At 31.9% G+C, this 24,812-nt stretch overlaps 2 protein-coding genes across 8 annotated transcripts; both read left to right on the top strand.

Annotated features, from left to right (window-relative positions):
- Nucleotides 1–2,358: 2,358 nt before the first annotated feature.
- On the top strand, nucleotides 2,359–4,732 carry LOC113862660 (thioredoxin-like 1-1, chloroplastic). Its single transcript, XM_027495764.1, has 4 exons — nucleotides 2,359–2,863; nucleotides 3,093–3,269; nucleotides 3,361–3,525; nucleotides 3,874–4,732. The coding sequence occupies exons 1-4, from the start codon at nucleotides 2,609–2,611 to the stop codon at nucleotides 4,153–4,155; spliced, it is 879 nt and encodes a 292-aa protein (XP_027351565.1). The 5' UTR covers nucleotides 2,359–2,608; the 3' UTR covers nucleotides 4,156–4,732.
- Nucleotides 4,733–10,457: 5,725 nt separating this feature from the next.
- On the top strand, nucleotides 10,458–22,243 carry LOC113863864 (general negative regulator of transcription subunit 3). 7 transcript variants are annotated; one of them, XM_027497619.1, is made up of 17 exons: nucleotides 10,458–10,691; nucleotides 10,786–10,917; nucleotides 12,322–12,459; nucleotides 12,583–12,633; nucleotides 13,048–13,137; nucleotides 13,221–13,367; nucleotides 14,457–14,564; nucleotides 15,023–15,097; nucleotides 15,673–16,371; nucleotides 17,314–17,481; nucleotides 18,068–18,230; nucleotides 18,660–18,805; nucleotides 19,497–19,775; nucleotides 19,883–20,017; nucleotides 20,092–20,273; nucleotides 20,405–20,474; nucleotides 21,271–22,052. In XM_027497619.1, exons 1-16 carry the CDS (start codon nucleotides 10,599–10,601, stop codon nucleotides 20,469–20,471), a joined length of 2,673 nt encoding a protein of 890 aa, XP_027353420.1. In that variant the 5' UTR covers nucleotides 10,458–10,598; the 3' UTR covers nucleotides 20,472–20,474; nucleotides 21,271–22,052. The 7 variants fall into 7 exon arrangements, with proteins under 7 accessions (XP_027353420.1, XP_027353418.1, XP_027353421.1 ...); XM_027497617.1 differs by having other exon boundaries at nucleotides 10,464–10,691; nucleotides 15,649–16,371; nucleotides 20,405–20,484; nucleotides 21,271–22,243; XM_027497620.1 differs by having other exon boundaries at nucleotides 10,464–10,691; nucleotides 20,405–20,484; nucleotides 21,271–22,242.
- The last annotated feature ends 2,569 nt before the right edge of the window (nucleotides 22,244–24,812 follow it).

Here is a 24,812-nt window from a genome sequence, read left to right as displayed (position 1 = left end):
GAAAAAGGATCAAGAAGTGAAAGCTTAAAGTGAAGCAAGAAAAGAACCAGAGATGTACATGCTCGTATATATGAGCGTGTATCTCACTGGATACACACATCAAGCACACAATCAAGCCATAGATATACATGGGCAAGTACACACCTGTGTATATGAATGTGTATATCACTGGTCGCTTCAATTGAAAGGCATCATCTAGACCAGAGATGTACACGGTCAAAGTACATGACCGTGTACGTGGGCATATACTTTTCAGAAAAGCTTTGAAGGGCACGTGTTAGAAATCAGAGATGTACACAGTCTAAGTACATGGTCGTGTACTTGAGCGTCTATTTTCACGTGCGTCAAAATTTAGTTGGTTTTATTGTTTTGTTTCTCTTTCTAAAATTAATAAAAGTTTAACTAAAAATAGTTTTAAAACTAAATTACTAAACAATTTTTATTTTTATTTTTTCTTAAAAATTGTTTTATAAAATTGTTTTAAAATATAATTTTTAAAAATTAAAATTAAATCAAACAAGCCCTGATTCATGACTTTATTATTTTTTTAAAAATTAAAACTATAAAGATTGTGTGATTATATTTGGTTTCAAATAAAAAAATATAAATTATTATTATTATTATTATTAGATCAACAAAAAAGGCTTAAAATGTTATTGTATAAATAAAAATAACACACCATTCACTTTAATTTTATGTGTTTTATTTCTTTTATATTGAGAGAAATATGCTGAAGAATATTATCAAACAAAATTTTATTTAAACAACCTATTATTTATAGTAAAAATTATAATTAATAAATAAATAAATTTAAAAGCAATCTATGATTAAACTTTAAATTCTCTTTGAGTTTTTTTTGTTAGCGTTGCAAAGTAAATCAATAAAATAGAAAGGATAGAAATAAAGGAATGATGCAATATTGAAATTAAAGATAAAAATTAAAGAAATAAATTAAAATTAAATTACTAAACGTAAACGTACGGTTTTTGATAGGAATAAATATAAGTCCGTTGATCTTCAAGTTGATAAATTTAAACTTTAGGATACATAAATTTTGAGTATTATGTGTAAAAGTCGTAACTTCAAAAACGTAGAAGCTAGTTTTATTTATATACAAATTATTTTAACCTCTTATCTTCTCGTATGAACATTCTTCGTAACTTTATTTTACACGTTTCTTTGTAACTACTATAGACTTTTAGTCCACGATCTGCTTCATCTGTCTTGATCTTCAGCTAGAAGTATCAGTTGATAACTGTTGAAAATTATTTCAAGATGTTTTTACGTTTTTTGATAAATTTCCTCCTCCTTTGTACCCTTCTCTTTTTTTAACTCATAAAAATCCTTTCCTCAAACAAATCTTCCTTTTTTGACAACTTTTTAAGAAATTATGTTGAAATATCTCTTTTTTACTCATTTTAGCGCTTCTAATCTTAATCTACATATTCTCTGGAACTCTTATGATTTTTTTTTATATAATAGAAAAACTCTTTCATCCATCATGGAACATGTCAAAATATTATTTTATTTTATTTTTTTTGACAAAACCTCTAAGCTTTTGAGCTTCTTCCATTCAGAAGAAATTAATCAAAATATAGGAGTTAAAATTATATTAATTCTAGTCGAAACTTATCCAAAACACTTTCTCAAGATGTATTAAACTTTGCAAGGAAAGATAATTCATTCATCTTCACGAACTCTGCTTGGTAAGAATATTTCAAAACTTACAAAATTTCCTTCCCTAAGACATCTACATTCAATGTTCATAAAAGAGAAATTATTTTATTCAACTTATAGAAAAGACAATTAAAAACAAAAATAGAGATAATCTTAAGTATTTCATATTTAATTAACGAAAAAATTAAAATATTTTTAACACAACAATATTAATTTTTATCTTATTTTCTCGATTAAAATTTTAATTTTTTTCTGTGTTTATTTTCTTTTCTTTAAAATAATCAGAAGAAAAGACAGTGAACAGAGTCATGAAGTGAACAGCAAAACGAGAGAGGTTAATATGATTCCGAGTTGATTGAAATTGAGCGAAAATTTAGAACCCCCGAAAAAGAAGAAAAGAATCGAAATTGAATTAACGGCAACGATGAAGGGTAAAAACATGAGGAGCCACTTTATCCAAAGGCAAATATCAAATCTAACGGCAAGGCGACGTGTTAACGACCTGAGAACTTCACCACACGTGCGGGCCCCACCCTACCTTAAATGTCTCTTATCCAACAGATTTCTCTACGCTCACTCAACTAGTCGCCGCGTGTCTATGCACGATCACTTCTTCACCGTCCGATCTCACCGACGATCACATCACAGCCATCAACCAGAGTTCTACGCGATCCACGGAATGATTCAACTTTATCTATTCTCATCATTTTATTTATTTCCTTTCTTTTCCATTTGGGTTGCTTCCGTTCCCCTTCAAACCCGCAACTTTACACGTCGTTCGCAATTGTTTGTGGATAAAGCCTTCTTGTGCAGACCCTTTTCTATTCTGCACTTGTTTTTTCTTTTTCATTTTTTTCTCAATTGGAAGGAAAAGTGAAGGTAAAGAAGAGGGGTTTCAATTTCTGTGTTTTCTGAAGCAAAAAAAGATTTAATGGCTGAGGTTTTGGGCAAGACTAGTTTGCTTTCTTCTTGGTATGGAGATAGACAACAGCATCAACGACGGGTATCTATGGTTCCCAAGAATTGTAGATTCGGTTCTGGCTCTGGAAACCTCCCTTCTCTGAAGCTAAAATCTCAGATTCTCAGATCTTCATCTGAATTTCAGGGTAAAAAGCTTGTCTTTCGTGTAAATAGAGGAATACCCAACAGGGGCAACTCACAATTTCGAGCTTCAAGTGGGGCTAAGGTTGGTAATAGTTAAATTACCCCTTCTGGTTTTCAATTTTCATCCCTTAATTCAATTTTATTCTTGGGTTATCCTTTTTTAAGTAAAGAATTAAGACCCTTTCAATTGTTGGATATTTTTGTTGTTAATTTTCGTGAAAATTTTCCAAATTAATTCTAGTTTATTTAATTTTGAGATGACTTGTGTGTTTCTGATGGGATTTCTGGAACTTTCTTATGGGATTTTGCAGATGACCCTTAGAATAGGGAGTGTTCAGAAATGGTGGGAGAAGGGGCTTCAACCCAACATGAAAGAGGTGAGTTCTGCACAAGACCTTGTGGACTCACTTTTAAGTGCTGGAGAGAAGTTGGTTATTGTTGATTTCTTCTCTCCTGGTTGCGGTGGCTGCAAAGCCCTTCATCCTAAGGTATTCTTCCCCCACCCTTTTTAACTTTTTTCATGATTGGCTAATGTGTTTGTTGGTTCTGATTTTCCTTTGTTTATGGTTGGTATGGCAGTTGTGTCAACTGGCAGAGATGAATTCTGATGTTCAATTTCTTCAAGTGAACTATGAGGAGCACAAATCTATGTGTTATAGCCTTAATGTCCATGTTCTTCCCTTTTTCCGCTTCTATAGAGGTGCTCATGGTCGATTATGTAGCTTTAGCTGCACCAATGCAACGGTTAGTGTACATGCTTTGTCGATTTCATTTCATTTCTGGCTTGATAATATTATGCCTAATATATATATTTTTATTACTTGGTCAAGCTTTGGTTAATTTATATTATGCATGTTTTAACCTTTTAGGATAAAAACTAGGATTCTTTGCTTTATTGGAGGAATTGCGTCAGCCCGAGTTTAAGATTAAAGATTAACAATTGTTTCGCTACTTGAATAATAGATGTTGAGATGCATGTTTGCTGTAGGATTGTTTATATGCACTGTTGAGTTGACTCATGGTAAAGATAGATTTCATATTAATTACAACATTCAATTTGAAGATAACTGATAAAGCTTGATTTAACTACAGATCAAGAAGTTTAAAGATGCATTAGCCAAACACACCCCAGATAGATGCAGCTTGGGCCCAACCAAAGGATTAGAGGAGAAAGAGCTCCTAGCTTTGTCTGCCAACAAAGATCTTTCCTTCACATACTCACCAAAAACTTCACAACTTGCACAAATCACTGCAAATGAAGAGTCCGGAACTGAAACTGCTGCTTCTCCTTGTTCAGAATCTTTTCCTATATCTCTTTTGACCCACAATTCTGAGGTCTCCAAGGAGAGAACCTTGACCACTTCTGGTAGATGATATGGTCAGATTGTAACTAACTCCATCTTCTGATTCCATCCTTTGTACAGTGTAGGATTGGTTTGGTGTAATATCTTGATGTAGCAGTAGTATACTTGTGAGATCAAGTCTTTATAGACATCATTGGAGATCAAGTCACGTAGTATGTTTTTCTTCAAGGCAATTGGATTTATGTTTTTTTGGATCCATGCCTTGCTAATGTTAGGGAAATTAGAAGCTGTAAAAGTATCAGTGCTCTTTCTGTGTTTTATGGTATCTCCTCTTATTGTTGTGTAATGAATATCATTTTACTCACCGATGGATAATTGACTTATGTTCTAGATGCTGAAGGTGGGGGCTGCAATCATGCTAAATGTGATTGTTAAGAAGAGTTATTGTGGTTCTGAGATGCTGTTTGGTTTGAGGGAATTGCCGTTATGAGTTTTCTTTTTGTTCAGGGGAAGGAAATGGAACGCTGTATTTTTGTTCTCATCTAATGCTTGGTTTGGTTGTTGAAAGGGGAACAACCATTTTCAAAAGGAACGAGTATTCCCATTATTGTTTATGATTATCATTCTATTTCAGCCCCAAGTTATAGAGATACAAAACAAGGTAAAGGCCATCATAAGGTAAGGTGTGTGTCATAATTTATGAAAATAACTTATTTTTTATGTTATAAAAAATTATTGAAATAAGCTAAAAATAATTTAAGAGTTAGGAAGTATTTCTCACAAGATTTTAGTCCTTTATTACTTTGAATTAATTTAAATGATAGTTTGACTCTGAATTTAGAGATTTTTTTTGGTAATAAGTTAAAAATAACTTTTATGTTATAAAAAATTATTAAAATAAACTAAAAATAATTTAAGAGTGACAAACTATATTTTTTTATAAGATTTTTAGTCTTTTATTGTTTTGGTTTAATCAATATATTAGGTTAGATCTATGGTGTCGATGTTATCTTGTAACTTGAAGACCATGGTTCAATTATTAAAATTAGCCTTTCTTGTTATATTATAAAAATGATAATACTTATGAAGGTGCATTTTGTTGAACTGTGATATTTGGAAAAGGTAATTCTATAGGAAAGCACAAATTTTGTGGTGGCACCTCATCTACCATTGTTAAGATATCCTTTGAATAGAAACAAACAAACTTCTATCTTCTCTTGCCTTATTAGGACCCATTTCGTACAAGTCATGGGGTTTAAAAAGACGATGGAAGCTTCAAGAAACCCTTTATTTGTGGGTTGCATTCAAGTGTTGGAAATATATGGGCAAGTGGAAACAAGTTGCTGGTTGGAATTTGGATCCTTGACTTGAAAACATAGCGAAGAAATTTGGGGGAAAAAGGCTGATATCGTTGCGTGTGTTGATGTAGGGGTGAACGTGGCCTCTCTTGCTTTGAACAGGTGCTGTGACTAATAAGCAGTGGGGTCAATTCCACAAAACGTGTCCAAAAATGTGGCCCATTACAATATTTGAATTTTGGAAGCACTTTTTTGCTGTTAAGTGAGAGGGCATCCACATGCCTAGGTGCAAATCCACCTCTTTTTATATCCATTTTATTCTAAGGAATATTTTTTCATTTTTAGAAATGAAATTTCATCATATTATACTTTAAGAAATTGTGTCCATAAAATTCAATGGGAAAATGTTATGAACACAAAATGAGAGCCTTAAATTGTTTATTTGAGAAGTAAGCTCTTGAAATGTAAACCAATGAAAAATGAAATTTTGTAATTAGAACTCGCCCTATCAATATTTAGATCTAAAGTGACTTTTAATATTTTTAAAATTAATGTACATAACATATTAAAATTTTAATTATTTAATTTGAAAATTGTATATTAGATAATTTTGAGATATAAAAAATATTTTATTATATTTATTTGAGAAGTAAGGTCTTGAAATGTAAACCAATGAAAAATAAAATTTTGTCATTAGAACTCGCCCTATCAATATTTGAATCTAAAATGAATTTTAAATTAATTCAAACAACATCTTTAAATTTTAATTATTTAATTTGGCAATTGTATATTAGGTAATTTTGAGATATAATTTTTTTTTAATTATATTAAATTTTTTAAGTGATATTAAAGTTAATTTATTTAATATTGATTGAGACGCTGTTAAGTAATATTTTATTAATTTAAGTTTAAGAAAATATATTCATATTGAAATATAACATATTTATTGACATTGTTTCGTGATCTATTGATGGATTTACTTTATTTGAATATTTATAATATTAAATAACAGAATATATGTGTTTTGATTAAGATTAACAAAAATAAAAGTTAAATAATAAAATAAATAAAATAGTCACAATAAGGTGGTAAACTTATTTTTTAGAATAAAACTTCAATTTTTAACATTTTTTGTATGTAATTAATTATTATTATTTTTTTCTAATCAAATCAACTGTGGTTACAAGGGCTCATTTGAATGTGATTTTTTAAGATTGAAAAAAAAATTGCTTACACATAAACAATTTGTTTTATTGTGTGTTTAGTTTAACTAATTTTACATAAATAATTACTTGTTTTTGTTAGTTTTCTTATCAAAGCTTTTGAAAATAAACAACTATGTTTCTAAAATAAAATTTTAACAAAATAAACTCTTGCTACTATTCTCATAAGCTAGAATAAAAACAATGAAAAAAAAGTTTTATTATTAAAATGTTTATCAAAGCATACATTATATTATAATACTATGCATATGTATCCATTTTTAAATAAGTACTTTTTGCCACCCATGCAAGTAGTTTTCAAGGTGGCTGAGTTATGTTGTGCCTTGTGGTAGTATGCTTTTAACTGATAATCAATCTTCTGATGGTTAGCATGCCCACACAATTCACATAAAGATTGCAGATAGACCTGGGCCAATTGATAGTTTTAATATCATTTTAAATGGAAATGATTGTGACAGAAATAATTTAGATATTCATCGAATGTTAGAAGAGGGTATAGATTATGTTTTAGTTCTTGAAAAAATGTGAGAAAAATTGTTGGAATGGTAAATTATTATTATAAATATGTTTTTTTGCTTTTTAATCTAGAGAAGAATAATGATCTAGTGATTTATTTGTTAAAAATTTAAAAGAAAAGCTAGATAAACATGTATTATTTTGATTATAGAGTCTTTGTATTTTAGATGTGTAAATCCATCTATTTTTTAATACATTTGATTAAGTATGCAAAGTGATATTTTATAGATACATATTTAGTACCACAAATTAAGTTTTAGAAAGAAATTTCATAATAGGTTACATGAACTAGTTTGAAATATAATGAAAGAAGAGCTCAAAACACTCTTAGGTCATCATAGGTAATATGTTCTTATGTTTCAACTTAAGTCTAGAAAAAGTTTCATGTTGCATGAAAGTTATTCTTGAACCTTATACATGGCTAGGTTTAATATTGATTTATTTTTTTCAAATTGGCTTGTTCATCATGGCTTAAAGAATCTTTTTCTCTTGTTTTCAAACAGCAAGCCAATGAGAGTATTATAGATGTTTGTGTAGTTACAAATTACTTAAATCAACATGATCTATAAGAAATACTCTATGAAGTTCGAAAGTGGGATATCTACAACAAGTAATTTTTTGTGAAAAGTTTATCATTTATCAAATCAGTTGGTTACTTTAATGAATTTTCTTAATTGGTCTTTGAAACATGAAAGAATAATAGTCATAATTAGTTTATTTCTTAATTAAACAAAAAATAAGCATTGATCTGTATTTTGTTGGTATCAACATTCTAGACTATAATGTTAAACCTTGAAGTACCTACACTACATGTTGTTGGATCACTCATAAAAGTTAGAATTCAAATACCTAATTACAATTAATTGTTACAATAGAAACAATGAGTTAGACAAACTAGTTGACTTTTTATATATTTTAATCAATGATGATACAATAGCCAATATAGTACCCTTAAAAAAAGGACATGTGTACCAACATATTTATTATCCTAGCTGCAGATATCTGGTTGATCATCACCTCCTAATGACTTCACCATATTATACTAGTACACAACATTTGTTGCTCTCAAAAGTCATGCAACTCCCCACAATAACTCATCCTAGAAAACAAATAAAGCTTATTAAGATAACACATTATTTACCCTCACTCAATATTGCATGTCCAACCAAACAACATTGATTGAAAACTACAATAGACATTAAACATTAGTAACTAACTAGAAAATGATTTTACCTTAAAAACTAAAATATGAGCAATAAAATGGGCAAATAGTAGACTCAAATGAATCACTATAAAAACCTTGATACTACAAAGCAAAGTGGTAAACCTATTAGGAAGTCCTTAACAATAGCTTATATTATGTTCGATCAACCCTTCTAAAAATAATTGATGAAGCTGCTATAGAAACATCAATTTTCATATGATCTAGGATTATTGGGAGAGACCTAATACAGTTCTAGTAGTGTCTATTTCCTATGACCTCTCCCAACATTTGTGGTTCACATTTGGGTCTCCAACCCCAAGATAGAGCCTACTAGTTGTGAATGTGGCACACTTATGTAGGTAGTTTGTAGCTCAACGAATTGCAACTCTTGTTTTTTTTATTTGAGATCCTATTTTCTTGCCATATTTAAGTGTGCCTTATAATAATAACATTGTGGTAATGAATGCCATTAGAAAGTTGAATTTTCACATTCTCTTGAATCATAGTATTTTCCACTTAAATCCACTTTCATGCTCAATTAATCAATTTTATGTAATATAACAATTTTTAATAGAGTTTTTTTGAATAAATAGTTAATAAATTTGTTACTATGATAATAGTTATTAACCATTTTCTAAGTACACTTTTGATAAGACTGGTAATTATGCAATTGACTTGCACACAAATTGCGATAACCATCATTAAATGAATTAATACATAATTTTTATTTTCATACATAAATTACATTTTTCATTCAAATGTACTCTTACAAGGAAGCTTCAATTTAAAGAAACAAACAAGACAATTTTTCACAAAATTTCATCTAGCATCATCAAGAACAAATTTGGGTAGTACAAATTCTCCTCCCCCCCCCCCCCCACCCCCACATGCAAGAATATAAGACTTAAGACACAAACCACAAAAGAAAAATAACTTAAAAAAACCAGCATCAAAGCAAAGTAAACAAGAGTTATAACCCACAAGGAGATGTCCAAACACAATGATTTAGCCAATGATTCTCTATAATTTAGGTTGCATTGGACATTCTTCAACAACAATAATGTGAGCATGAAATATCTTTGCATGGAGATTTTTAAATAAAAAATATATCATAAGCATTATTTCAACGTTTATCAAGATAATTTTAAACTATTTTCAAATTATTTCTATTACGCATTACTACCTAAATAGTTTGGAACAAACCTAAGAAAAATATAATAAATTGAATAGAAAAAGTAAGAAAGAAAAGAAACTCATTTGAAAATAAAATATACAAGGAAATGATGGTACTTCTAACCATATTCCATCAACCTTATTAAAATATCGCCATTATTGTACTCTCTAATCTTGATACATAATGCATACGGAAGAATGAGATATAAGTTATGATTGAATGAGGTGGTAAAAATAAGAATAACCTTGAACCACTTATATTGTTCCTCTTTTGAAATCTTCTCATCCTTGAAATTATGAAAAATTTTGAAACTTTGATTAATAATAACTTGTTGTAAAAATTAAGGTTCGCGAAAATTATTGAAGGCATTGTTTTATTCTCTATTTTTAATTTTTTAACTCTTCAAACTTTAAATCCAAAACTCCAATTGCAACAAAATTAAATTATATTTTAATATCTTTAAGAAATTTAACTAAAAAATTAGTGATAAAGAAAAAAATAAAAAAATTTGAAAAAAATATTATTTGAATCATAACTATGAGAACTTTGTTCTTTCTTTAAGGACTTTTTTGTAAAAAAATATATATATTAAAGAACTTTTTAATAATAAAAAATAAATTATAATAAGAATAATTTATTTTTTATTTCGTGAGTTGAATTGAGACATACTAGTTTGGATTATATTATGATTTGGAGAGTTTTCGTTGGAGGTTCCTGTTTGAATATGTATAAATTTCTTTAATTGATATAACTTTATTTCTTTTTTATTTTATTCTGTCTTTTTTTTTTCTCTGATTTCCATTGCATCGAGTTAGAATGTAATGATCCGTTCAACCAAACTTTGTTCCGACCCGGATCACGTGCGGAAAGTCCCACGGTGTCAATCACCTTCTCCCCCAACAAAAAAAAAAAGAAAAAAAAAGAAAGGGTATAAAATTAAAATGACATGGAAAAAAAAAAACATCGTGGTAGAATCTCCGCGTCTTCTGAGCAAACGAGTGAGTGCAGAAACAAACCCTAGAACCAGAATCAAACACCAATTGAACATTGATAATTGGTCCACCACTCTGGCATTGAGTTAATTAATAACCGTAATCAATGGGTGCGAGTCGAAAGCTTCAGGGAGAGATAGATCGTGTTCTGAAGAAAGTGCAGGAAGGTGTTGAAGTATTCGATAGCATCTGGAACAAGGTCCTTCTTTTGTTTCTCTCACTTTTTGTTTTTGTTTTATGTTTTTTCATTTTCGTTGTCACCGAACAAAATGGCGGGTTTGGTTTGGGTATAGGTATACGACACGGACAATGCTAACCAGAAGGAGAAATTCGAAGCAGACCTCAAGAAGGAGATTAAGAAGCTCCAAAGATATAGAGATCAAATTAAGACTTGGATTCAGTCCAGTGAGATCAAGGACAAGAAGGTATTAGTTCCATGCTTGTTCCAGAGTGTAACCGCAATGATAAATTTCTAGTTTTCTATTTTTTTTTAAAATAATTCATTTCTGTGGCACTGTGAATTGTGTGTGTATGTTTGAGCTATTTTTTAGATTTATGTTAGGCATCAGGTACGCTAATGTTAATGGGTGTATGGTTTTGGTCAATTTTTAGGGAAAATCATCTTTTTTTTCCTCCCTTAGAAGTTCCCCCGGTGAAGACTATAAGGTGTTTTGAACCTTAAATTAGCTAATTCAAGCACACATCGTCTGTGTTGCAAAGTTTCTCAGTACATGGAGGTGAAGCCAGGTGTAAATTTGGCTGAGTTTTAACCTTGGGGATTATAGCATGTTTGGAACAGCTATTTTCAAGGGGAACAATCACTGATTTTTAAATAGCTCTCTCAGGATAAGCAATTATTTTTCTCAAAATAAGCTGAACTAAACATGCACTATTCTACTGATGTTCTGGCAAGGAATCAAGGATCCCGTTGCATTGTGTTAGTATGAATATGAGCTGAGTGGATTGTGTTAACCCATTCATTCTGGATCCCTTTGTGGTGGGAACCAGACCATCCAGTTTCATATGCGCTTAAGCGAATACAAAACACTGGGCGCAAAACTTTAGTGAAATTGCTTAAGCAGATCCTGCTTTCTGTGTGATAATACCACCCAAGTATTCATCCAGCACTGGTAAGGGGAAAAATCATGAAGGGTCAATAAAGTATGGGTTTCGCCTTAGTGAAAGGAAGGGCTAATCATCCATTACTGCTGCTCATCACAGCCACACCAAACGGCTTTTCCATCTCAATGGCTCAATAAGATACGACTCCCAGTCACAGTATCATAGTCCATAGCATATCATATAGTTATTAGTTAAGAGAGAAAGTAAAAGAAAAAAAAGAAAGCTGGGCCTGGCTCTGGCTACATGATAGAGAGTATCACAGCAGAGAGAGAAAGAGAAGAGAAGAGATAAGTGGGTGCAGTGTTGCAGGTTCTGCAGAAGCCGTGCTAGATAGTTTTAACTTTATTTGTCAAATTATTTTCCTTCTCTCTCTGCAGTCTGCACTATCAGTATGTGCAGCGAAGGCTTCAGGACAAGATTTACTTAAGTGAATTTTAATTTGCTTAAGTGAAATTTCACCTAAGTTTTGCATCCAGTGTTTCATATTCATTTAAGCAAATCTCAATTCACTTGAGCGAATACGATCTAGTTTCTGCCACAATGAGAAAGGATCTAGATCCACTTATTTCTTGTCTGGTTAGATGGTAGTGCTCCTTGGGTTGACTTGTGTAATAGTGAGGTGTATCATGTTTTAAATATTAAATGATTAACCTTAACTCCTTGTTTTTTATTTTGACCATGCTTTCTCTTGTGACATCTTGACATAGGTTAGTGCCTCATATGAGCAGGCTCTGGTGGATGCACGCAAGCTAATTGAGCGAGAAATGGAAAGATTTAAGATATGTGAAAAGGAAACAAAGACCAAAGCATTCTCCAAAGAAGGCTTAGGTCAACAGCCAAAGACTGTAAGTCTTTGACTGGCTATTAACTTTTGTTGTAAATTTTCACTCTTTGGACTTTCTCTTGGTGTTCTATGATCATATTTATGTCAGTTCGGGGCTGAGAAATGTGTCTCCATTTTCTTTCAGGATCCAAAAGAGAAGGCTAAATCCGAGACAAGGGATTGGTTAAATAATGTGGTATGAGAATCAATTCCTTTGAATAACTTTCAACTTTACTTTGTTGTGTTCTGTATGGCTAGCTCATTGTTTGGAGCAGCTCATGTGCACAGTGCTTGCTTAGGCAAATGGTCAGCCTTACTCTCTTTGTGTCTAATGTTTATGTTTATTGTCACATGATAAAATATGTTGTGCTGGTTGACTCTTGAGACCTTTCCATTATTGGCAATGTCTAAGTTCTTGTTGGTTCTTCAGGTTTTCATCTCTGAGAATGCTGTTTATTCTTGTCTAGTGGTGCCTGTTTTACTAGTGATTGTCATTGAGATGTCTCTTTGGTCATATATTATTTAAATGAAATCATATTAATTTGACTTACGTACTCATTTCTCTTATCATTTACAAGTGCTCTTATTGTTATTTTAATTATTTGAGTAGGTTGGAGAGTTAGAATCCCAGATAGATAACTTTGAAGCAGAGCTTGAAGGGCTTTCTGTTAAGAAAGGAAAAAGCAGGCCGCCCAGATTGGTATAAATTATTGAACATATATTTTGCAGACATGATGGTTTACCTTTCTTCCAGACATTGACATGTTTGTTTTTGTTATTCAGACGCATCTGGAGACATCAATTACTCGGCACAAGGCACATATAAAAAAATGTGAATTCATTTTGAGGCTACTAGATAATGATGAATTGAGTCCTGAGCAGGTTAATGATGTTAAAGATTTCTTGGATGACTATGTCGAGCGTAATCAGGTTTGTCTTTTAGAAATCGTTCTGCTTCAAAAATTGAACACTAAATAGATGTGGATGTTTCTACCATCCTTTTGTATAGATAGTCTTCCTGGAAAATCCTTAATTTTTGTTTGGTTGTGAGAAGAAATAGAGCAGAAAGAAGTAGGATAGAAAGAAGTGGAGAAGAGAAAATGAGTAGATTTTTAGGTTGTTTTGATTAAGATGAATAAGGAAAGAAAATGAAGATGAAGAAAACTTGAGTTCTCTCTAGTCATGTTTGATTGGATAAAAAGAAAGAAGCAAGAAAATATAATTAGTTAAATGACCCTCTTTATACTTAAAATATAATAAAATTAACTAAAGTGAGGATTTTTTGTCATTACATTGAATTACCCTCTCTGTCTCCCATTTTCTTCTCTAAACGGAGAAACCAAATGAGAGGTGGGCCCCATGCCAGTATTCTTGTATCTCCCTTCCTCCATCTCTCTTGTCTCGCATCTCCAAACAAGGGACATTTTCTTGGAAAAGTGTATTCTCTCTCTCACCAAGTTCTTTCCCTTCAAAATATTTGGTTTCAAGCAAAGTGTAGAGTGTGTATGGGGGGAGGAGGGATAAATTTTTATATTTTAAATATGTTTATAGTCTGTATATTTTTTTGAGATTTTGATTTTAGTCCCTCAAAAATAGTTCTTTGTTTTAATCTCTAATTTTTCTAAAATTAATACTTTTGGTTCTTAGTGATGATGTGGTTAACTAAGAAATCGCATGTCAAGTTTTTGTTGGGCCATGTCAGTGAGAGGAACCAAAAGTGCTGAATTTATATATAAAAAAAAGAGGAGGGACTACAATACAAATTATTTTTGGGGACTAAAATCAAAATATCGCAAAAATATAGGGACCAAAAACATATTTAAGCCCTTTTTCAATTAAGAAAATGTTTCCAATATTTGAGAAAACAAAATGAGAGATTATTACATAGCTTTCCAATAATTCCTTATTTCAACTTTACATAGCTTTCCAATAATTACCCCTACCTTCCTATGATCACCCCCATCCAAACACTCCCTACTGCTTATTTTCTTTCCACTTAATTTTCATTTTCTTCTGCAGGAGGATTTTGATGAATTCAGTGATGTTGATGAACTATACAGTTCATTACCTTTAGACAAGGTGGATACTCTAGAAGATCTTGTCACAATTCCCGCTGCTCTTTCTAAGGTCTGTTTAACCATTCTTGGTTTGTTGTAAAAATACATAGCTGAGACACAAATACAAATGGATACATGTGTAGGTTTGTGTTGTGGGATTGGTTTATATCAATTAATTTTGGCCTGTTGGGATTTCCCCCCTGAATTCTATATTTGATTGTCTATTTTCTGATGCTACTACAACTTCTTTGTATTAATTTAATGCATAATGTGGGTTCTACACATGGAAATAGCTCCACCTACAGGGGTAAGTGTATGTCCTACCTTCCCCAAACTTGACACTACTGGGATCCTCATGCAATAATGACCATCCTTTTATTTTACGCATTGATTTTTGTTAATGTTGAGCATTTTGACCCTAGGCTCCCCATCTTTGAAGTTCATTTTTTATATTAACTTTTCTTTTAACGTATTATATTAATTAGAATTATTCTGTGTGGAACTCCTAATTTATTTTGTAATTTTCAGGTGGCACCTGGTCTTAGCTTGAAGAGTTCTCCGGCACCATCAGCATCCGCATCAGCATCTGCATCACAATCATCTGTATGTATTTCCTGTTTCTATGGCCTGTAAATATGAAAGGTTAGGATGTTGTTTGAGAAATCTTCTATGGGGTTCTTGCTTTTACATAGTTTAATCTACTCTGTTTAGATGCTCCTGTTCAATGTTCCATTGTGTAAATACTCCCCCTCTCCCTTCCCCTGCTTGTTCTGATGATAATTCATTTTATTTGCTACGATTAGCTGGTAATTGAGATTGAATTGAAAGGGGTACTTGTTTGCCTAGAACATGACATAAACATTTATATACCTAGAACATGAAGAAAGAACCCAAAGTAGTTATTTTAACCTGATTTTTACATTATCAATCTTATATTTGGTGCTTGATACCCAAATTAAGCAATTTCTGATGAGACATCTAATAGCACTTTATTAGACATAACAAACTATTGTAAATGATAGTATCATGAATGGAGTTTCAGCTAGTACATTTGGGTGATTACTATTTTACTAGACTAGTAGTTGAAGGAGAGAAAAGCTGCATTGTCATTAGATGCCATTTAAATAGATGATTATTGTTGATACCCAATACAGGAAACTATGATTTCTAATTATCAGGATACTTATGTTCAAGAGCAAGCTGACGACACAGCATCCCTGGATAGTAATTCTGACATTGCTGCAAAGACTCCACCTTCTAAAAGTGTTGGAATTAGTTCTGCTCCTTCAACACCTGCTGGCAACCATGCTACTCCTGTTTCCGTGAATGTTTCTGGTCCTAATGTGCCCAGCGTACCTGCTGTTGCAGTTCTACCTGGGTCAAATTCTCTGCGGAATGTCGAAAATACTAATGTTACCAATTCATCTTCTGTAAATCCGTCTACCTCTACAAAGGATGAAGAGATTAATAGCTTCCCTAGCCGGAGACCATCTCCATCACTTTCTGATGCAACACTTGTGAGGGGCAGAAACGGCCTGTCAAATCAAGCAACAGCTAGCATTCCTCTTGGTTCTGGAAACATGGTTTCCACCAATGGGGGCCTTGGTTCAGTCCCTTTAGTCTCCGAAATAACCAAAAGGAACATGTTGGGAGCTGATGATAGACTTGGAAGTAGTGGGATGGTGCAGCCTCTTGTATCCCCGCTAAGTAATAGATTGATCTTGCCTCAAGCTGTGAAGGCTAATGATGGAACTGTTTCAGTTGACTCTAGTACTGTTAATGAAGCTGCAGCTGTATCTGGGAGAGTTTTCTCCCCTTCTGTGGTTCCTGGCATGCAATGGAGACCTGGAAGTCCCTTTCAGAATCAGAATGATGCAGTAAACTTTTTGTCCTAAATTTTCTAACTTTGTTAGTTTTCCACTATGTTCATTTTGGTGATTGTGAAACATGAAGTGTGAGCCGTTGGGTAGTTATATCCTCCAAAAATTTTGCATTATCTGTTGCTGTTGTTTGTTTTTAATTATCAGGTTTCAGAGTATGAAGTAAGATTTGTTTATGTTTATTTAAAAATTACTAGCAATTTCATTTTGTTTTACTTTTGGTTGTTGAGTCTGTTCCTACAATACTAATATCCAGATTTTGGATCAACATCAAAGCTAAAATATGAACTTGTGTGCGAATATGCAATCTAGAATCAATTTTTTTTTTTTTTATGAAATTCAGTCCTACCCAATCATCGTAATGTTATTTATTTATTATGACATGCATACCATATTGAGTACCCCAAGATACATTGTCACATTCACATAAAAGGCATTAATTTTTACATTTGTTGATATCTATAGAATATTCATTGCTTTAAAACATATGGGTGAATCCAATGTTGTGTGGATCTCCAGATGACTATAACTATGCGACTTTGAAAATATTTCTTTTTGTGTTGATTAGTTTATCGTGTTCATCAGAGCTATTTTATCATATAGTCTGGATTAAAAATTTAAAATACCATTTATGAAGTCATGCAATAGCTGCTTTTTATTTAAGAACTCTCATGCTTGATTTAATATCTTTGGTGATCTTCGACTAGTGTAGTATATATGCATGTGTTATGTGTATATGCTTGAATGTATTATATAGATTCTTGAATGCATTTGCATTGAAAAAATTACATGGGTGGATTCAAGTACCAGTCTGACCAATACAAATACTTCACTCTATATTGTTATTGCTTGGTTGAATGAAAGTATCATCCTGTGCATTTTTGTTGTATATGCAAAATTATTATCATTGAATGAACTTGTTTGTTACCAATACTTCAGGGCCAGCTTCGTGGAAGAACTGAAATAGCTCCTGATCAAAGGGAAAAATTTCTGCAGAAGTATCAGCAAGTGCAACAAGGGCACAGCACCCTTCTTAATATGCCTTCTCTTGTTGGGGGAAATCATAAGCAGTTTTCTTCCCAGCAGCAAAATCCCCTTTTACAGCAGGTATATCTCATATATGAGTATATCAACTTTGTCTTCTCTTTGCTAATTGGTTCTTTTACTTTTATTTCGTTCTACATAGTCGTGATTCTTTTTACTGTGGTTCTTTACTTGATAATATTTCAAGCTTAATTAGGAGTCAATTTTTAATTTTGTGCTTCTCTACAAAGTGGTGCGGGGGAGTGGGGGTTACTATTAGGTAAAATTTACAGCCAGATAATTTGTCTGATTATGGGCGAATTACTGGAATATGAAACCTATTTTATAAAAGGAGGAGTTACGACCTGTGCAAATTTAAGGAAGAATCTTTTGTGTTCAGGGTTGAATATGAATTCAAGGATCATCCAAAAGCACCTGACATTTCATGTAGTTTCAAGTACAGTTTAGATATTTCTTAGTGGTGTGTGATTTGGTTGCACGCGATCATTAACTGCACATATGTCAGTGAGGATGATGGATTTGTGAATTAACTTTATCTGATTAATAGATTGTTTTTCTGTTAAATGATAATACACAACTCCCTTGCATGACCTCATTTCTTTCTACCTCAGAAAAATATAATTTGCATGACATTGTACAATATGTGCAGTTTAACTCTCAAGGCTCATCTGTTTCTTCTCAATCTGGTATTGGACTTGGTGTCCAGTCCACAAATCTCAGTGGTATTTCTTCTGCCTCGCTACAGCAGCCCAATTCTGTCCATTCCTCATCTAGTCAGCAGCCATTGATGCCAGGTGTTCCTAAGGATGCAGGTACGGTGTGTTAGTCATATATATACTAGTTGTGATTTGCTGAATAAGTTCTATAGTTGGACTGTGGATCAAATTTGAAAAATTGCTGTATTAATGACTGAATCAATATCAAGTAAATATATGGACACATCTGTTTTAAGAATATAATAATAATAATTATTATTATTTATTATTATTAACAAAAACATAAAGAGAAATACTATCAAAACACTCTTTCATACTATTATTGGTTGAAATTGAAAATCACCAAAATTATATAGGTCCTGCTCTTAATTTAACGAGTCTTCATTAATTTTGTAGATTTCAATAAATTTCAATTAGTACTTGAGAGTATGTTAGAGCGAATGTTGTTAGCACTTCTCAAAGTGCAAATATCAAATATTGGTGTTATTATGATATGGGGTATATCATACTCTTTGTATTATGCAGATGTTGGCAATTCTAAGATTGAAGAGCAGCAGCAACATCAGAATTTTCCTGATGAGTCAACAACCGAATCTACTGCTAGCACTGGGACTGTAAAGAATCTCATAAATGAAGATGATTCAAAATCAACATATGCTGTAGATTTTCCCGTATGCTGACTAACTCCTGATCTTTTTTTTATTTTTTGAAGATTTATCTTACTCCTTTTATAACTTGCTGAAGCATGTAATATGTTCACTTTTTATTATATTTCCTACTTTGCTGTGCATGTAATGCATCATATATTGTATTAGTATATCATCAGATCATAAGCTGGGAAAACCGGTGAGTCAGCCATCCTAGTCTTTTGATTAGATTGGTTACTGAAATTGACTAAACAAAATTGCACTTGTAATCTTGATCAATTGCTTTCTAAGAGGGTAGTAAAATATAAAATTTGTAAATATATTTGAAGGAAACCCAGAGCACATACCTACATGGAAAATTTGTTATTCTTGTTCTTCCATTCAGTTGAGGTGGACAAATTTATTACTTAGCATCTGATTTGAAAATCAGATGATTAGTTCAATAGCAGCACTTTAATGAGTTTAGCTGATGAGGTATTGGCTAAGGTTGAAATGACTAAGACTTCCCTGAGTTTCAGATAACAAAATATGCATTTTGATTGATTGTTTCATATATTGAAAAATTGAATTTAAGGATTATCTGGGTTGACTATTTGTTGTTTATGCTGCAGGCAGGAGTATCCAACACAATATGCATTTTGATTGATTTGTTTTATAAATTGAAATATTGAATTTAAGGATGATTTGGGTTGACTATTTGTTGTTTATGATGCAGGCAGGAGTATCTGCCTCTCTTCCAGAATCTGCTCAAACTTCCAGGGATATTGATTTGTCTCCTGGTCAACCCTTGCAATCCAATCAAGCTACTGGTAACCTTGGTGTCATTGGAAGAAGAAATGGTCCTGAACTTGGGGCGATTGGTGATAATTTTAGTGGATCAAGTGTTTCTTCTGGTGGAGTGCGTGATCAATTTTTTAATTTGCAAATGCTTGAGGCAGCCCACTTCAAAATTCCACAATCTAAAGACTCTGAACGTCCCAGGACTTATACCCCTGTATGCATTGCAAGTTATAATTGTCATCCTGCTCATTTGAATAATCTATTATTATATTTATGCCCATATAATGAATTTTCTTTTCTGTTTTTCTGGTGGTTCTGCAGAGGCATCCAGCAATTACACCTCCTAGCTATCCCCAAGTACAGGCACCAATTGTTAATAATCCTGCCTTTTGGGAGAGATTAGGTCTTGAACCATTTGGCACCGATACTATGTTCTTTGCATTTTATTATCAACAGGTACCTGAATTTTCTCGGTGATTATATTATCAGGGTTTTCATTCATGTGAGCTTATATCCTTTTTATTCTGCAGAATACATACCAACAGTATTTGGCTGCAAAGGAGCTAAAAAAGCAGTCTTGGAGATACCACCGAAAGTATAACACATGGTTTCAGCGGCACGAAGAGCCCAAAGTTGCTACAGATGAATATGAGCAGGGAACATATGTGTACTTTGATTTTCATATTGCAAACGATGACATGCAACATGGATGGTATGTTGAATGAATGTATATTTGTTATATTTGCAGTCATAATTTAGCATATATGTAAACATAATTTTATATGGTTTAATTTTGCTCTTCTGTTTCTCCTGACTTATCTGTACCTTTATGTGTTTATTCAGGTGTCAAAGAATCAAGACTGAATTCACTTTTGAGTATAATTATCTTGAAGATGAAGTTCTTTCATAGAAGGTGCCATATGGTAACAATGTGTCTTCTTGGTTTCCCATATTCCTTTGTGCTTGTTAATTTATTAGGAGTATTTTGTATTTCCCTATTAGACTGTTAAGCTAGTTTTATCTTTCAAGTCTTATAAAAGCAAATACAAAAAGAAAAAAAAAGTCAGTTAAATTTAATTTTTTTGAAGACTAGTCAAAATAAAAATTTAGGATATAGATTTGAAAGTAATATATTAACAATATTGTATTTTTCTTCAATGTGGATATTAGATCTAGTTTGTAATTTTTATTGTCTCTTATTTTGACCTTGATTAGAAGTTAGAACCCTTTGGTTTAATTTTAATATTGGTAAATAGCTGGTATAGCCCAAAAGGGAAAACATATCTTACAATGAAAAATAAATGCTACTATTTATGCAGTTAAAGGCCCAACCAGTCAGTTTGATGCGTTGAGTTGACGCATATTTCAAATTTTTTTTCTTGTTTTCTGCATAAATCTGAGGTCTGCATGTGTATTATTTGAGAAATGCTGGACATTCAGAAAAGCCTAGAACGATGACTGATTTCACATATTGGCCAATGTTTGCTACAGTCTAGTTTTCTTTAACGCCTGATGTATACAGACTGATCTGCGCTGGGTTTTTAAAATACTTGTGATTCCTTATATTATTGACACTGCCAAAACTGTTATTGTTAGTGTGGAACATCTCATTTTAGCTGATAAGCTTATTCTCCTTACAAACATTGGTAGTATGCTTTACAAAAACTTGTTTTGTTGGTTTTAATCATAGCCAGCCCATTTCCTTGCAGGTATTGCGAAATGTGTTTGGGAATTGTTGACAGGAAAGTTATTTATTCAATGCACATTGTGACTAGCAGGTTATTAGGCTGCCGTTCTTAGCCAGGGCAGTGTGTCTTAGTATTTTATTTTTGGTGGTAGTTGTCCTAGGTTGATAATTGCATGTAGGATTCTGTTTGCAAGGAATAAAACATGTTTTTCCTTTTAATCTTGTTTCTATTTGAGCTCTGATTGCCCCATTCAGCTCGTTTAATGACAATGAAAGGTAAGAAAGTAAGATGAAAGGAATGATATCTGCGTTGTGTATAAACAAGATTTCTCTTTATTTATTGTTGGGTCCCCATATTCCTAGATGATACTTTTCATCTGCAGCCTTGCTAGTCGCATGGAGTCTTGGTTGGGTTTGAAGGCTTCATTCCTTATGGATTAGCATTATATGTAGTTTACATGGGTTTCTTTACTTCGGTTTAATTTTGGGTTTACTAATTTACATTCCGGAAGAAAGGATCTGCAGGAGCACACGGAATGTTCCGAACATAACCGAATAGTATCAATCTCAAGGACCATTTCGAGAGTTACATAAATTCTAGGGAATCCATCTCGTATTGTGATTTTCTGTTTTTGTTTCCATGTTCTGAGACAGTCTTTGGCCACAGAAGACGCGCCTTTTTTCTTAATGTGCCCCTAATCAGTGAAAATACAGTATTAAATGAAAAAGGTGGATGCGTTAATACCTTATTAAATTGAGACATCTAATAACACTTACTTGCAATTGATATTTTCAGGTTGATTTATGAAACATGGTCAGAATTGTCAGATATATTTCATTCACGTCTTTCTTCAATTATATCAACTTTGATCTTATTTTATTTTTTCTGGATGTATAGTACTGTCAATTTACTATGAAGTAACAAGATCATATTTTGTAAATTCTTCCGACCAAGTTGGAAGGTGGTGATTTATTGAACCAATATCTTGGTGGTTCTAATTGTTTTGCCAATCTTTTCTTTCTTAGGGGGTGGGTTCGTCTAGCATTAATTTCTTTCCCAAGTACATTGAATGATTTATCGGTTGCTAATTGAATATTGTGATTTTTCATTATTATACATCATTAATAATTGATATAATTCTTGAAAATTAAATATATCGGTACTCGGGTGAATATAAATCAAAATTGCCGTCGAGTAATTATCATTTGTGAAGATATAAATCAGGTCCCATTCTGAAAATACATTTGAAATAGAGAAAGGGATGGATCTTAGAACACCAATTCAATTCAATCACAACTTGTTGAACTAATTCGCATAATAATAAAATCTTAATCAGGTCAGAGTTGAATTTTGCTTAAAAATTATCTAACCTGTTCCCACAAATGAAAAGATGCGTAGTGCATTACTTTTTATATCTCTTTTATCGTTTTCCGGGTAAGTAAATTTGGACCCATTTTTGGGTAAAATATATTCGTGCTCGCATTTGCTGATTTTATAAGTGTTCATATTGGAGGTTTGAGCTTTCTGAGTCCAATTGGTAATAGAAGATTGTCGTTGGTTGATTGAGATTTTGTGGATTTGGGGGGATGAGGGCGCAAGTAGGCTCCACATTTGGACGAAAATACAGTGAATAATTTTAGATTTTTTGGTGGTTTATTAACTATTTATTTCCTTTTTGGACAACCACAGAATGAGCCCTAGTTCTTTTTTTTTTCCTTCCCTTCGCTGGATTATTGAAATGACCATAATTTCAAAATCGCCAAACACAATTTTTCTGTACTGTTGGTATTAATTTGTCACGTTTTTCTTCATTTCTTATGGAACTGCGAAGGTGCAAAATCATTATTTCCAGGTGTAGAATTGGTGGTAGAATGTGCAGCCGTTTATTAGTCTATTTATTAATATGTCATTTTTATTCCCTCAAATTACAGACATTTTGTTAATTTAGTCTCTATGGAAAAAAAAAAGTCTTTAAATCGTTAAAAAATTATCATTTTAGTCCAAAAATTATAGTCACATGTCAAGTTAGTTTATGAAATTATGAAACAGAATTTTTAGCCTTTAAACTTATCATAAATTAATTATTTTAATTCCTAAAATTATGGCTCCCGTCAATTTAGTCTTTAAAATTATGACAAAAAAAATTTTGTAAACAAGATTATAAAAACTATAATATTTTGAGTTGTATGCTAAAATATTAGGATTACTCATTGGTAAGTTTTATGTCATGTATGCACTCCATTGACACTTAGTATGTCACGTTAAATGTATCATTAGATTAATTTAATAAAGATTATAAAAAAAGAGTAGAATAATTAATTTCTAATACATTTAAGGAGTAAAATTTGTTTCTCATAATTATAGGAAAGAGATTGACGACTATCTATTATTTCAAAGATTAAAATATTAATTTTCAATAAGTATAGGGATATTTTTTTATAATGTTAGAGACTAAAATAACTGATTTTGTAAAATTTCAAAGACTATAATTTTATGATCAAAATTAATAAATACCTATGATTTTAGGCACCATAAGGATGTATTACTCTTTTTTTCCTTGGCATTTCTCCCGGATACGGTGGGTGTCCTTGCATTTTCGCTACTCATCTTGCTAATTATAAATGCACTAAATTGATAGTACATTATATCTTTCAAAAGAGTGAGGTATGATTTTAACATCTTTTTGAGAAGAGTATTGATTTTATACCATTTTCGAACCCTGATTTAAGAAGTTATCAACAAACTATAAAGTCGAATGAGGAATTGGCTTAAAGGAAAGGATTATAAAATACCCTACTTTTTGTATCAAATTTTAAATTTTGGTTTACACTTTAAGTTTTTATTACCCATTGGATATATAAATTAACTGCAGTCTACTTTATTTCATTTTAATGTTGTATTAGCATCACTAATGAATGTATTGATTTAAAAGAGACTGATTACACAAGAAAACAAAATTTTTCTTTCTCCTAGATTAACTTTTCTCCCTCTTCATTTAGATAGTCACTTCTTTCCTATTCTTGAAAAAAGGTTATTGGAAATGCTCCATAACAAATATTATTGTAGAATAACATATTTCTCAATAGAATTACAAGGAATGGCTGAATGAGTAAATAAACTTTAGTTCAATGGTTAGAAGCCTATCTAGTGAAGGTTTATACTTTTGGCAAATCTCTTGGGAGAGGAACACCAGACATTTTGATGAGTTGTTGAATTGCAAGTGACTACGAAGCTTTCCGGGTTCCCATAATTACCCGTGCGTCACTTTATTAAGGTCATAATTTACATATTATTTTTTGAGTTATTAATAAATAATATTAAAAGATTGTAAAAATTTGTTGATTCCTTGATAAGCGTTGCCAGATTGGTACAAGAAAATTGCTGAACTTTCTAGGAATCATGAAAATTACGTGTCCATCGTATAAATAAGCGTCACTTTCTTCAAAATAGTCGGTGGATTGTCGTACTACAACCATTCTTTTTCTTTTTTAAATCTATTTTGCATTTTAAGGATGCTCCTTCCTTTTCAAAATATTTGAATATTACATTTAGATTTTTTTTAG

This window comes from Abrus precatorius, unplaced genomic scaffold (assembly GCF_003935025.1).
Source record: "Abrus precatorius isolate BTA unplaced genomic scaffold, Abrus_2018 Scaffold3, whole genome shotgun sequence".
Lineage (NCBI taxonomy): Eukaryota > Viridiplantae > Streptophyta > Magnoliopsida > Fabales > Fabaceae > Abrus > Abrus precatorius.
This window is presented reverse-complemented; position numbering and strand designations above follow the sequence as displayed.

Bases quoted from the DNA above. Each gene is read 5' to 3' on its own strand.
- LOC113862660 (XM_027495764.1), top strand. From the start codon at position 2,609: ATGGCTGAGGTTTTGGGCAAGACTAGTTTGCTTTCTTCTTGGTATGGA. The intron at 3,270-3,360 runs GTATTCTTCCCC...TTGGTATGGCAG, and splicing joins GCAAAGCCCTTCATCCTAAG to TTGTGTCAACTGGCAGAGAT. The intron at 3,526-3,873 runs GTTAGTGTACAT...ATTTAACTACAG, and splicing joins TTAGCTGCACCAATGCAACG to ATCAAGAAGTTTAAAGATGC.
- LOC113863864 (XM_027497617.1), top strand. From the start codon at position 10,599: ATGGGTGCGAGTCGAAAGCTTCAGGGAGAGATAGATCGTGTTCTGAAG. The intron at 13,138-13,220 runs GTATAAATTATT...TTTGTTATTCAG, and splicing joins AAAGCAGGCCGCCCAGATTG to ACGCATCTGGAGACATCAAT. The intron at 13,368-14,456 runs GTTTGTCTTTTA...TTTCTTCTGCAG, and splicing joins ACTATGTCGAGCGTAATCAG to GAGGATTTTGATGAATTCAG.